The sequence below is a fragment of the Oncorhynchus mykiss genome, chromosome 2 (assembly GCF_013265735.2).
Source record: "Oncorhynchus mykiss isolate Arlee chromosome 2, USDA_OmykA_1.1, whole genome shotgun sequence".
Lineage (NCBI taxonomy): Eukaryota > Metazoa > Chordata > Actinopteri > Salmoniformes > Salmonidae > Oncorhynchus > Oncorhynchus mykiss.
The window spans coordinates 83,492,508-83,507,025 of record NC_048566.1 but is presented as its reverse complement, the minus strand read 5'-3'; the positions used below and the strand labels follow the sequence as shown (position 1 = coordinate 83,507,025).

General features: G+C 43.1%; 1 protein-coding gene across 1 annotated transcript in view; it reads right to left on the bottom strand.

The window, feature by feature from the left end:
- LOC110502224 (neural-cadherin-like) overlaps window positions 1-8,877 on the bottom strand; it is a 113,148-nt gene extending 104,271 nt beyond the window's left edge. The window contains exon 1 of the mRNA XM_036934304.1: window positions 8,703-8,877. Within this exon, the coding sequence (XP_036790199.1) occupies window positions 8,703-8,877 (175 nt within the window). The remainder of the gene's footprint in view (window positions 1-8,702) is intronic.
- Between the last annotated feature and the right edge of the window lie 5,641 nt (window positions 8,878-14,518).

Below are 14,518 nucleotides of genomic sequence, written 5' to 3'. Positions count from 1 at the left end.
CCTCACAGCATCTCACCTGACTGAGACCAAGTGCTATAATCAAATGAATGTAAGACGAATCAGATTTAAGTCTCCTCTGAATTTACAAAGCCCATACAAAGTATTAACTGTAGGTCAATCGGATGAATAAGGTCTACTGTTCAGTATCTAACGAAAAATAGCATCTGCTAAATGGCTGTAATGAAATGTAACGTGATAAATTGGATAGCAGGTATAACACATTGGGAGTGTCACAGTGTGCTGTTCCCTCCACTGTCTCCCTGCAGGGATGTTGTGTTGTTGCTGCCTGCTGGTAATCCTCTCCTTGGGCAGTAGCTATATAAAGCTGCTAAGTGGCTTGCTGGTATAAAAAAGTTTTCTCAAGTGCTCTCATAGACTGCCCACGGTACAAGGAGGGGTGTGTGTGTGTGTGTGTGTGTGTGTGTGTGTGTGTGTGTGTGTGTGTGTGTGTGTGTGTGTTCATATGTGGAGTGCAATGCACGGCAGAGAAGCCTAAGAGAACAGAGTAGTATAAGAGGACAGTACAAAGGAAACTGAGCAGCCTAAGTAGTCTATGGCACTACACGAACAGCTAAACAAAACACTACATGTGAACACACACAAGTGAACATGATCTGTGTATAGTACACAATACAGGACAGCACTCGAACACAGCACAGGAGAGAATTGTATTGCGATATACCATCTAATTACTGTAATTTCAAAGGCTCCACATAATATGGACCCCACACTGATTTGCCTACTGCTTCTTCTTCGAGCCCGTTGCAGGAAAATAAAACATGAAACAAATATATCAATTGGGTACCAAATTAATAGAAATTGCATCTGCAAACATAAATACCCGATGGTGCATCAGAGACCTTTTAGGCTTTTTAGCAGTCTGTGGGTATAAAGTGAATTTCAGCGCAGCAGGGAAGAATTAAGACATATTAACCAAACGTTTGCCGTGTTAAAGGGGCCCTATTGTAAATCCCCCCACTGTGAGCCTAAAGCACTGTGAGTCTGGACCAGTCAGCATAGGATCAACACACTGAAAGCTCAGAGGACTGAAATCTATTAAGATCCGTCCTCTGCACTCTGTATTGTAGTGGCTCAAGGCTTCCAAGTTTCGGACACACACAGAGCTCCACAGGCACAGGCACACTCACTAACTGTAATCGTGTGCACGCATGCACACACACAATCTAACACACCATTTAAATGCAATGCATTGCTGACTAGGTGACACAGAAGTGAATCTAAATGGCTTCACGCATATGGAATATATATACACAATATCCTCTATAACAGAATCTAATGTAAAGTCAAATATTCTTTAGCCTTATCCTGCTTTCCTTGTGGGGCTTTCCTTATTGTCTTCTGTTGTGTGCTGCGAGGAGAAAGGACACTAGCAGTAAGGAGATAGTTGTACACTTCAGGCTCTTTCGTCCCTCCAGCTGTTATCACCACACTGGGCCTGAAGTGGATTGGGAACAGTGGGGAGTTCATAGAAACACTATACAACTCTAAGAAAAGACTCTGTAAAAGCCACTTCACAACAGAGAGCCAGAAGAGGGTTGTGGCTAAAAGGAGAGTCATATCTCTTCCAGGAAAAGTGTGGACATTCCCAGGTCGGGAGCATCCCCCTCCGTCTCTTGCTCCATCCTCTCTCTCTCTCTCTCTCTCTCTCTCTCTCTCTCTTCATATTTCCAGATATCTATCCACCTCTGTAACCAGAACCGAGGGTGTTGTTCATAAAGCAGAATTATTTTGTCCATTCACCTCTATCTGTGGCTATCTGTTTATGTTCGAGGCTTCAGAAAGCTCACGCTCTATGCTGTGCTGCTGTGGTGGAGGGAGGGGTCATGTTTGTGTTATGATGGTGATGGTAGATATAGGAGCGTAAAGTATGGGGCCAATTTGGAGGATCCACTCTCAGTGGTGTTCTCAGGTCTAGAATGGGATCGTAATGGAGAATAATGGGGCTGCTCTAAAAGCGGACGTGGCCTCTCTGGAACTCTCTCACCCTCCGAACGACTCCAACACTAAGTCACTGAGAGGCCTCTAACAAATTGACACAACACAACGGGTGTTAGCTTGCCTGCTGCCTCTACCAAACCAAGACAACAGGAGTTAGCTAGCATGCTGCTTCTACCTAACGAACATAATGGGTCGTTAGCTAGCATACTGCCTCTACCAAATCAAGACAACAGGTGTTAGCCAGCATACTGCCTCTACCAAACCAAGACAACAGGTGTTAGCCAGCATGCTGCCTCTACCAAACCAAGACAACAGGTGTTAGCCAGCATGCTGCCTCTACCAAACCAAGACAACAGGTGTTAGCTAGCATGCTGCCTCTAACAAACCAAGACAACAGGTGTTAGCTAGCATGCTGCCTCTACCAAACCAAGAGAACAGGTGTTAGCCAGCATACTGCCTCTACCAAACCAAGACAACAGGTGTTAGCTAGCATGCTGCCTCTACCAAACCAAGAGAACAGGTGTTAGCCAGCATACTGCCTCTACCAAACCAAGACAACAGGTTTTAGCTAGCATACTGCTTCTACCTAACGAACATAATGGGTCGTTAGCTAGCATACTGCCTCTACCAAACCAAGACAACAGGTGTTTGCTAGCATGCTGCCTCTACCAAACCAAGACAACAGGTGTTTGCTAGCATGCTGCCTCTACCAAACCAAGACAACAGGTGTTAGCCAGCATACTGCCTCTACCAAACCAAGACAACAGGTGTTAGCTAGCATGCTGCCTCTACCAAACCAAGACAACAGGTGTTTGCTAGCATGCTGCCTCTACCAAACCAAGACAACAGGTGTTTGCTAGCATGCTGCCTCTACCAAACCAAGACAACAGGTGTTAGCTAGCATACTGCCTCTATTTTGACTCATCACATATGCTGCTGCTACTATTTATAATCTATCCTGTTTCCTAGGCACTTTACCCCTACCAATATGAACATATCTACCTCAATAACCACATCCCCCTGCACATTAACTCGGTACTGGTACCCCGTGTATATAGCCAAGTTATCGTTACTTATTGTGTATTTATTCCTGTGTTATTATCTTTCTATTATATTTATATTTTTCTCTCTGCATTGTTGAAGGGCTCGTAAGTAAGCATTTCACTGTTGGTCTCACCGGTTGTTTACAAAGCATGTGACAAAGACAATTTGATTTGATTTGACACAAACACTCTCTACACCTCTCCCCTACACACACACACACACACACACACACACACACACACACACATTAAGACAGCAGCGTGTTTAGAAGCGTTGTTAATGGGGACAGGAGTGAGGATAAACCCCTCATTTTCTGAATGTAATCCAGTGAACAGCCTGTGCTGTATACCATCATCTCCCCACACACATCCTAATCTGCATTAGTAGGAAGCCAGCGTGATTAAACCAGATCAATGCTCATCACACAGCGGGAGAGTAGAGGAGGAGGTATCAACACCCAACGTTTAACACCCCTGATCACTAACTTGGATGATTATATTAGTGTGACAGAAGTGACATATTAAAAACAGAAATCTATGATGATCTCTTATTTACATGGTAAATAGGACTATTAAGGGGACTTAATTCCCCAAATCTTTGATTATCCTATATCTCATAGTACAATATTAATGCATTATCAGGGGTGTTTAATTTTTTACAACTAAATGCATGACTTTCTGGTATTAAATGTTTAATATCAACGTGATAAAAGTATGACTTAATTATGACAAATGTATGATTATTTTATTAACTACCATACAATTCTTAGGGACTAAATTAAGGATTTGACAGATGCAGTGAATGTTATGCACCCAAGAGATCCATCATAAGCAACTTAACACACATTCATGCAATTAATGATTAAAATTGAATGATTAAAATGCTATCGCTCTGGCCTCCTGGGGCACAAAGAGCACAAGTAATTAGACGCCACACATCTTGTGCAATAGTCACGATGTGAAACAATTTGAACCTCTCGAAAGCGTTGACACAGAAAAAAACTTGATTTAAATGATTTCTCATGGTTTCTATCCTGAGCGTCTCTGTAGTGTATTATGTGTTGAGTTTAAGACCAGGAACTCTAAGTACAGTACTGTATTGCAGTAGCCTAAGATGGAAGTTACACCCAGATCTGGATCATTATGCTTGGTGTGTGTGTGTGTGTGTGTCTGTGTGTGCGTGTCCACTGGAAGCACTACTAATGACTCCACCACCATCACTACTGTCCCATCCTCCTCCTCAGACCATCATAAGACTGTGGAGACCATATGTTCTTATTAGTCCACAGCATGAAGCCGGACCCCCACACTGACGATATGGAGAGGAGGACCACATTCATTTGTTCCATAGAGAACAACATGTCGAACCACATGACGAGAACAATGCACAGACATACTGTCAAACTTGGATTAAAGCACACACGGGGGTAGCCCGACCACAGACGCGGAAGCCATAAAAAAAAGCATAGGATACAGTATATGTTCCAACTGTAATGGGAATGCAACAAATGGAATGCTAAGCAGTCAGCAGTAGACACAGAGTTGTTCACACATCAGCCTAGGTTGTGGGTAGGCTACATCACCATGGGCTCTCCCCTTCTCTCTCTCTCTCTCTCTCTTTCTCTCTGTGCACACACACTCACAAACACACACACACCAACAAGCTGGCCAATACTGTGCATACTGATGACTCATGTCAGCCTTGCTTTGTTTTGATCACAAGCCAGCTTCAAATTTCTTCCTTCAATCTTTAATCAAACTGCCATTTCATCTTTTGACAGAAGTCCCTTACAACATGTTACGCCATTACGGCAATTACATGTATTTTCTCTTACGGAAATTCCTATCGAAATACTGTACCAAGCAACTCTGCCAGACATGTCATTTTTCTGCAGCAAAATCTCTTTGTCCACAAAACAAAAATTTTCAGAGCTGTCTATACACCCTGTATTTTGGTTTTAATTAACAGCTCTTCTCGTGGGCTGAAAGTTGAGCCGCAACCATTGTTTTACTCAGTTAATTGGACCTCAGGGGGAAAAAGGTAAAGAAACTCAACACAATATAGATAAATAAACACAGACCAGACAATTCCTTTGGTAGGTCTGAGTGCCAACACCAATTTTCTATGCTCAGTCTGGTCTTGGCTCGTCTAGTCTGAAACGCCTGGCTCTGATTCATTAAATGGTCCCAGAAAGTTACATCTGTGGTCCGCTCAATCACAGTCCTAACTCTTTACCAGTTTGCAAACTATTAGTAGCAGTCTATGGCAGGCCTTCTCTGACACATAAATTGTGTTTAAAGCAATGTTTTGTGACTGGAACATAACAGAAGCCTGCTTGCTTAATCAATAGCGGCAAATCGATTCTGGCCCAGAGGGGAAATGCCAACAGCGAGGATGTGGAGCTGAGGCAAAACAAAACTCAGTAAACAAAGATGTTTCTGGATTGACAGACAGGGGTTGTGGCCCTTCAAAATCTTTATCCGGAATTGTTCAAGGTATAGACCCGGCCGGCGAGATTTATGCAACAACTAAGCGCATTGAAGCGCGAGGCTAAACTTTTCTGCTTTATGGTCCCGTAGCTACCACGTTGTAGCAGGGTGAAGCAAACCCGTGCACATGCCCAGACACTCTGTGTGACTGTGTTCGAGCACATTGCAATATCTACAGAGCTGCTCGTGGCAACATTATAACGTTGAGTCTACCTTAACTTAACAACTATGTTTAGGTGTCAACTGCATTCCAAAAGAACAGAAGGCCAGTTAGAATGTTAGACAAATAAAACAACAGACAGGATCTCCTCGCACAGACACCCCCACCCGCCCTTCTGGATCTGTACTGCTGCACCATCGGTAAAATCTGTCATTTGTGTAACACCACCTCAGCTGGTGGTGACTGGGGCTACTGTAAGGACCACTGTAGTCATTTATCACTCAGCATGGTGCATGGGCACGTAGCAGGGAATCTGTGCCTTAGGAATACTCCTCCAAGGAGGAGGAGGAGGAGGAGGAGGAGAGAGGCATTTGCCCCTGACTGTCACTATTATCTTCCTCCCTGGCTGCCATGTCTTGGGCCTGACAATTTCTGTAATAATGGACATAAATAATGCAACCTCTCGGTCTAATAAACCCTCTGCCCTGGACCCATCCTCATGGAACTAGGCTACACCTCTCCTTTCTCCTGGCCATCAGATGAGCAGTGGAGCAGTGGTGTGGTGTGGTGCTGTACATTGGAGGAGACAGCATTGCAGGGAAGAATGTTCCTCTGACACGGCCAGACAGACAAATGTGCGCCCCAAATGGCACCGTATTCCCTATACTGTGCACTACTTTGGACCAAGGCCAATAGAGCTCTATGTAAGGAATAGAGTGCCACTTGGGGCAAAGACAATATCCAAGCAGAACATAGAGCAGAAATAGATTGGGTGGAAACTAACATGCAACTGCTTGTAAATGTATTGACAATGCACTTCAAGCAGAAAGGAGCTATGTCCCACCACAGGGAGGTAAACATACACACACACACACACACACATGGGCGTGCGCATACACACAAATCCGCAAGCACACATGCTTGGACGCACACACACACACACACACACATCTTGGGTTTCTTTACAAATGTAATAAATGCAGATGGCATGGCATTGTGAAATAGTTTTCTGTATTAAATATACAGCCCCAGAGTCACACATTACACAGGAATTAAGATCAGGTCTCATCCCAATTAATTTCAAATCACATTATGAACATGCAAATGTATTTGCAACTAGACAAGAGGCTGACTAGAATTAGAGAGCTGAAGTTCTCTGACAAAGCAGGCTGAGCTTAGGTGCCATATGGATAATGGAGAGCTGATATAGAATCAGATCCCAGTAAAGAACAAGAAGGCCCGCACACTGTTAAAGCTCCCAATTCACTGCTTTATTGACAACGTTTCCATCCTAAATGGATCTTCGTCAGGTAATCTTATTCATTTTGATCTTGAAGGAAAAACTGATCTTAATTCAGCACTCCTACAGTTAGAAGATATCTTTTTTTTTTTTTCACCTTTATTTAACCAGGTAGGCTAGTTGAGAACAAGTTCTCATTTACAACTGCGACCTGGCCAAGATAAAGCATAGCAGTGTGATCAGACAACACAGAGTTACACATGGAGTAAACAATTAACAAGTCAATAACACAGTAGAAAAAAAAAACATACATACGACCCTTGGTGATTACCACAAGCTGAGACACAGCTCCACTCCAAACCACCCCCCTGCCAAAAGGGGAATCACTTCAGTCCAATCCCATCCCCTCTCTTCCACCTCACCAAGGACTATCCCATTTGCTCAATACTTCTCCATTCTCCTGCCCCTTCCAATAACATTAACTGATTCAAGCACAGGGGCAGGAAAAAGTCACAGTCGAAGAGAAACAGCTTATACTTTACATTCTGTTCCAATAAAACTAAGCTATTAAGCTGATGGCCTTTGTGGAAACTAAATCTTTACACAGGACGAATGTAGAGTTCTCTCTACCTCTCTCCAACATGACACCTTACTAGTGTCTATCATGATGACCTAATTCACTGGCTTCTCCTTCTGTCTCTCCATGCCGATTCCCCAGCTACTGGTGTAGAGGTGACAGAGAGAGACTACACATACACTCTTAGAAAAAAGGGTTCAAAAAGTGTTCCTCGGATGTCCCAATAGGAGAACCCTTTTTGGTTCCATGTAGAACCCTCTGTGGAAATGGTTCTACATGTAACCAAAAAGAGTTCTACCTGGAACCAAAAGAGTTCTACCTGGAATCAAAAAGGGTTATTCAAAGAGTTCCCCAATGAGGACAGCCTTGGGGTGTAGACAAGTGGCCACTGGGCCACATGCACACAGCTTTAGTGACACAAGTCACACTAATATCCTTGTGGACCCACCTGCTATCACCACACAGCCAAAGGGAAAAATGGAACACAAGCAAACCACATGCAGTATAGCATACTAATAAGTTACTAATTGTTGGTGCAAAACAGACTCAAAATAAAATAAAAATCCAGCAGAATATGTGTTTAAACACAAAAAGGGTGATGGGTAGTCTGCTTTTTCAAGGATGAAAATAAAACTAAAAAGACCAGCCCTCAAGGAAACAGACAGCATTGGGGTCACACTGGATCTCCACTCCAAAATGGTTCATGTTGGAAACAACTTCACAGCCGAGTCTACAGTAGAGTCTATGGTAGCCATAAATTGACTGGAGTCTATTTAAGAAGAAGAATATTTGGCCCTAATTAAAATAACCATAATTATTTGGCCTTAATTTAAAAAAGTAATAGCTGTTAGAGTTATACATAAACATGAGATACATCATATTATTGTATGAGCATGTCATAATTACAAATCATGTTGTTGTTGTTTTTCCACTGAAGCAGGTAAAGGGATACCTTGTGTACCTGTTGGATGTATTGTAGCTAGCCTGCGCTAATAGCTTTTTCCGACCTGGCTATTTATCCCAATGTACATTATGCTCTTTTGGGGCATTACTGAGGGATAGTGACTGCAGGGGGACTTTTATTTCAGCCACCCAGATGGTCGCAAAATACTGCGCTATTAAAGTGACATCATGCATGCGTAATAGACGTTTGCCAATTAAATAAGGGCATTACCACTCCGCACATATCGCACTGAAGACAAGCGCCCAGTAAAGTGCAGATTTAGTACGCACCTTGTTGATCTTGTATTTTGACAGTAAATTCCACGAACGGTTCAGTCTCCCTGTCCAGGCGCCTGGCTACCACGATATGTCCACTCTCCTTGCCCACGTTGATTGGGGTGATATCTGTCTCCGGGTAAACCAGCTCAAATGAGGCTGCCTGAAACTTGGCTGGGCTCAGGTTCATAACGACTGAACCGATGCTTACATCTTCGGATACATTGAGGGAGACCGTGCTACCAGAGTCCAACAATGCCCTCTGCATCCGCCCTGCCCTGCCCAGGCGGCCTAACTCCCCTGTCTGGCCTGGGCGCAGTGGGCACCACTGTCGTGGGATAACCGTGACCTCAACCCCCTTACTGATTCTGCTGGGCCAACCGTGGTCTTTTGCAAAAACATAAAACTTGACTGTAGATGGAAGCCCCAGTATGGAGTCCACCAGTAAAATTTCACCCGTTCGTGGTACCACGTAGAATATGCCGTTTTTGGGAACGGAGAAGTATGTCAACTCTGCGTTCTTTCCACTGTCTGCATCAAGTGCATTTACCGTGTGAACCACAGACCGGAGTGGAGTCGCGTCATTCAAAGTTAATTTCAAGTCTGCACTGCGAAAAGTGGGTTCGTGGTCGTTGGTGTCCAAAACGTCCACTTTCACCGACGCAACCTCAAAGACAACATGGTCCGCTGACACGCATGTTTGGCAACATAACCATATACTCAGTAGGTATTCGGAACGCTCTTCCCTGTCCAAAACCTTGGAAGTTTTAAGTAATATATTTCCCCGTTTGTGGTGGGCAAAGACGTGGAAATCCTCGCTGCCATTTCCATACAGTTTAAAGTGCATTCCCGATTCTGGACACCATTTTTGTGGGTTGATGCGTTTAACAGGAATGCTTAGTCCGTTCACTTTTGATGCCGTCGGCGAGTTCTCAAATGCATGCCCATAAAAGAAAGGCAGTCGATCATCCGAATTATATCCAAAAACAAACGTCAGGCAATAAGACAGTAAAATAACCCAAATCATGGTGGTAACAAGTTTTAGCCTACCACCAAGTGGTTCAGGAGTTTCAATTGTGACAGCAAATCATTGAAAGGCAAAATAAAAATGTCCCCGTCTGGTAAAATCTAAAAGCTGTCACATATTTGTACGATGTCTACTCCATGAATTGAATTTATTTCTACTGAACTTTCACCTTAGTATCCGGTGAGATCTGTCGACTGTCTGTCGCTGGTTCAATTCAGCACTACGTGCAGTCCACCGCTGCAGGCAGTTACTGGCTGCTCGCAACCAGCAGCTTTCAGTCCTGGCGTGCTGGACAGCGCCAAGCGCGGGGGCGTGGCGCACGGGGACAGAATCCTCGCACCCCATGTGACCGCCTGGAGGATGCTTAGATCAAGTCCGTTGGGATCAAGTCCGTTCCAATGCGGTCAAGACGTCTGCGACAATAAACAAACCACAAGTACAACCATGAACCATTGAGCACTCTCAGTTATTGATCTCCACTCTTCAGTCCGAAGCCTTAGTGGGAGTTGAGCAGTGAAGCAGCTCTCTCCTAGCACAAACCTAGCACAAAGTCCATTTCAACTCAGAGATTAAATTTGATGTGGAAAGCTAGGAATATGACAAATGGTAGAGACAATATGAATACACAGCATAATAGCAAATGGGGAATCAAGGTTAGGCTGCTGTAAATGGGCCCTCAAACAACAAAAAAACATGCATTGTGAGATATAACCGAAAGGTCGCTGGTTTGAATCCCAAGCCGAGTAGGTGGAAGAAATCTACCATTCTGCACTTGAGCAAGGCAGTTAACCCTGAAACAACAACTACCCAAGCGCCGATGACATGGATGTAGATTAAGGCAGCCCCCTGCACCTCTCTAATTCAGAGGGGTTGGGTTAAATGCAGAAGACACAGTTTGGTTGAATGCAATCAGTTGTGCAGCTGACTAGATATCCCTGTTCCCTATTATCAGAGTGAGAAAAGGGATTTGCAAACTGTGCAGTATCTCTGTGCTGCCTGTGTGCTGTGTTCAGCAGAGTGTTAATGATCAACACTGTCACTGCTCCTTACCCCCTGCTAGTGTACCCACCCACAATCCAGAATCCAGATCTGCACACATACAAATCCTCACAGAAATGTTATGGCTCTTGATTCTTACAGTATATGGCGATAGCTAAATATGTGGATATGGACTGTGCATAGGCCTGTTCCATGTTGCAAAATGTGTTTTCAGCGACACAAAATATATAAGAAGATAAAGGTATAGTGGAACTGTTTGCCTTGTTGTCATTCAGCACAGAGACGTTGTGGACGCTGTCTATTGAGGTGAGTCTCGATTCTCCACACTTCCTTTGTAAATAACATATCCTGTCACAGAAAAACATTGGATTAGTGTAAGAATTGTCTGGAGGGAGTTTCTAACATTGTTAAATCCATGATGGGGAGTGTGCAAGTACACATTTAGGAACAAGGGCTCTTCCCTGACCAATAGGCTACACTTTCTTTCAAAGTTGCATTTCCTGTCACAGATTGAAAAACATTGGATTAGTGTAAGCATTGACTGGAGGGAGTTTCCAACATTGTTAAATGACAGGGAGTGTGCAAGTGCACATTTATGAACAGGAGTCAAGGGCTCCTCCCTGACCAGTACATTTTAAAAGAGGATCTAGTACTTAGGTTTTATTAGGATTCACATTAGCTGCTGCCAAGTCAGAAGCTACTCTTCCTGGGGTCCAAACAAGGTTAAAACAATTACATCACAACAAAACACAACAACAGTGTACATCATAAAACTATACATCACACAATATTATGTTATTACATTATTAGTCACTCATTACAAATGTACAATATAAAATCCACAATACCAAAATACCACAATCATACAATCCGTGTGTGTGTAAAGCGCGTGTGTTAGAGTGTGTGTGCGTATGCGTGTGTGTTTTTGTGTCTCTTCTAGCCCGCATTGTGCCATGAGGTGTTGTTTTATCTGTTTTTTAAATATGATTTTGCTGCTAGCTTCAGTTACCTGATGTGGAAGATAGTTCCATGTAGTCATGGCTCTATGCAGTACTCTGTTCTGGACTTAGGGACTGTGAAGAGACATGGGGGCTCATTAGGATCCTTCTCCATCCTAATGAGATCTATGAGGTTACCACTGTGTTAGTTACATCAATTAATGATGAATACTTTATGAGTGCATATTGTTCCTATATTAACCCACTGGTTGCAAGACAGAACATGACAAACATTCATTCCATATTCATAATGATTATATTTTTATTTTGAATGATTTAAAAATATATATATATTTGACCTTTATTCAACTGGAAATAAAAATTTTTAAAAAATAAATAAATACAAATCTGAATGTCATTAAAATAAAAATGTATATTACATACTGAATTTACTACTGCGACTGTCAGTGTGAGAGATGACTCGAACAAGATCAAACTGGCACACCCAGGGGGGTGAGGCTGAGATTCTGCCTGCAGGGATGGAAAACCAACAGGTTGAACACACACACATGAAAAACAACAAACCTGCAATGAATATGAAATCTGTGAGAAAACGTTTCATCATCCCTCTCACAACAGAAATAACAGAGAGCCCTAGTGTACCAGGGGGGAATACCCAGCCAACAGCCAGCATTAGCTTTATGCTTACTTAATGAATAATTGACCAAATCCATTCCCTTCACTCAAATAGAAGCGGTTTTAGCTTCAAAAAGGCAAATGTTGAAGTATGTTACAGGAGCAGCACTTGTTGAAACTGGTGTTGCATATTTACCTGTGTCTGTGCTCTGTCTGTGTCTGAGAGTGAGAGAGAGAGAGAGAGAGAGAGAGAGGGCAAAAGAGAGAGAGAGAGTCAGCGTGAGAGAGAGTGAGAGTGAGAGAGAGAGAGAAGGCGAGAGAGACCGAGAGAGAGAAAGGGCGAGAGAGAGGGAGTGAGGGGTTGAGGAGGAATCCACCAACCTGGGAATGACCACACTTTTCTTGGAAGTCTGGAACAATAACGGAGGAGCGAGAGGGTAACCATGGGTTACTGACATTGTGTGCTTAATGTTAACTGTATTCAGAAAAAAATGGTTGGATGGATGGATGGATGAATGGAAGGACGGACAGACAAACCCAGGAATGATTGAAACCCGAAGTGAATGACTAAACCTCAGAACTATTCATGTAGTTCATGCACATTTATAGATGCCCTGTCCCACACCCTCCTCAAGGGAACAGCATGCAGCGCCCATGAAGTGCCACACTCAGGGAGGTACTATTACACCACTATAGCAAGGCATGTGGTGCCACACTGAGTAGTATTCCTGTGCATGTGGTGGTTCAAGCTATTATTCCTCAACAAAAGCCTTTGGCAACTACCATAGCTACTGTAGCAGCATATAAGCTGTATTGTTTCAACTATCTCTAAATGGCCCAGAGCGGTAAGCCTCCCTCAAGCGACCACCTTCTGAACTACTTCAGCTATACTGTTACGGTATAGAAACAATCACTGTGCATTAATGAACTGTAAAGAAAAATGAATACAAATAAAATATACTAATAAGTAATGAAACAAGCACCATATTCAAAATCAAGTTAAGTATTTTATGTTTGACGACTATCATTTGGGGGTCATATACAGTATCATCTTCTGTAACAAAGTATCAAAGTGAAAACAGATTGAGAGGAGTGAATGTGTAATTGTTGGGGGGGTGCTTTGTGTGTGTGTGTGTGTGTGTGTGTGTCTGTGTGTGTGTGTGTGTGTGTGCGTTTGTGTGCGTGTGTGTGTGTGTGTGTGTGTGTGTGTGTGTGTGTGTGCGTTTGTGTGTGTGTGTGTGTGCGTTTGTGTGCGTGTGTGTGTGTGTGTGTGTGTGTGTGTGTGTGTGCGTTTGTGTGCGTGTGCGTTTGTGTGTGTGTGTGTGTGTGTGAATAATATTCCTCACAGTCCTCCCCCTCAAACACAATTACTCACGAAGGAAGCCCAGAAAATAGCATCGGGCTATGTCATTGAAATTATAAATAAGACCTGCATTGTCTGCCTAATAGGGTGGTTCTAACCAACAAATACATCCAAGGCCTAGCGCCATCAGGGCCTTTTGTGAAGCTCAGAGGAGAGACTCTATTATGATTCCCCTGATTAGAGGAGCTTGAGCACTAGCTAAGTGATTACACTCACAAAGAATCATTGATTTAAAGGATAACTTACAGAATCATACCCACTTATAAGATCACTAAATTAATTCCCTACTATCAGAGAAGCTGGGAGATGATTGTCAATAAAAATGAAAGAAAAAGATAATCAGCTCTAGGCTAAGATGTTTTCTCCCATAAAAATAAAAAGGGATATGTGGGAATGAGATAATGATGTAGGGGATACCTGGGCACAAACTATCATGTTAGGCCTTTGCTTATTTTGAAAGATTACTTCAGGTAGATTCATAATGTTTTTATACAAACAGCATACCTATCTTAGCTACCATTACTAGGGTCAGGCATTTTGGTTGTTTTTTTGTGGGGGGTTTGCTTTGACCATTATTTCCAGCATTATACACTGGGTTTACTGCAGGCAGAAAGTCATAGGAAATGACACAAGCTGTCTCCAACAGAGAGGAAGAGAGAGGCTCAACCTGGAGGAAAATCTGTCTCCCCTCCAGCAGGTGGCGTTTTTTTTGTTGTTTCGCCTACCAAGCAAAGAGTTTTTGTATGGATGTCAATGAGAGCGCATGGGAAAATGATGTTATGAGTGTACGGATATGAGTAGGGCACATGACATACCGGCAATTTTGAGAAAAAACACTTTGTAGCGGAGTTGTCTAGAGATGAGTATG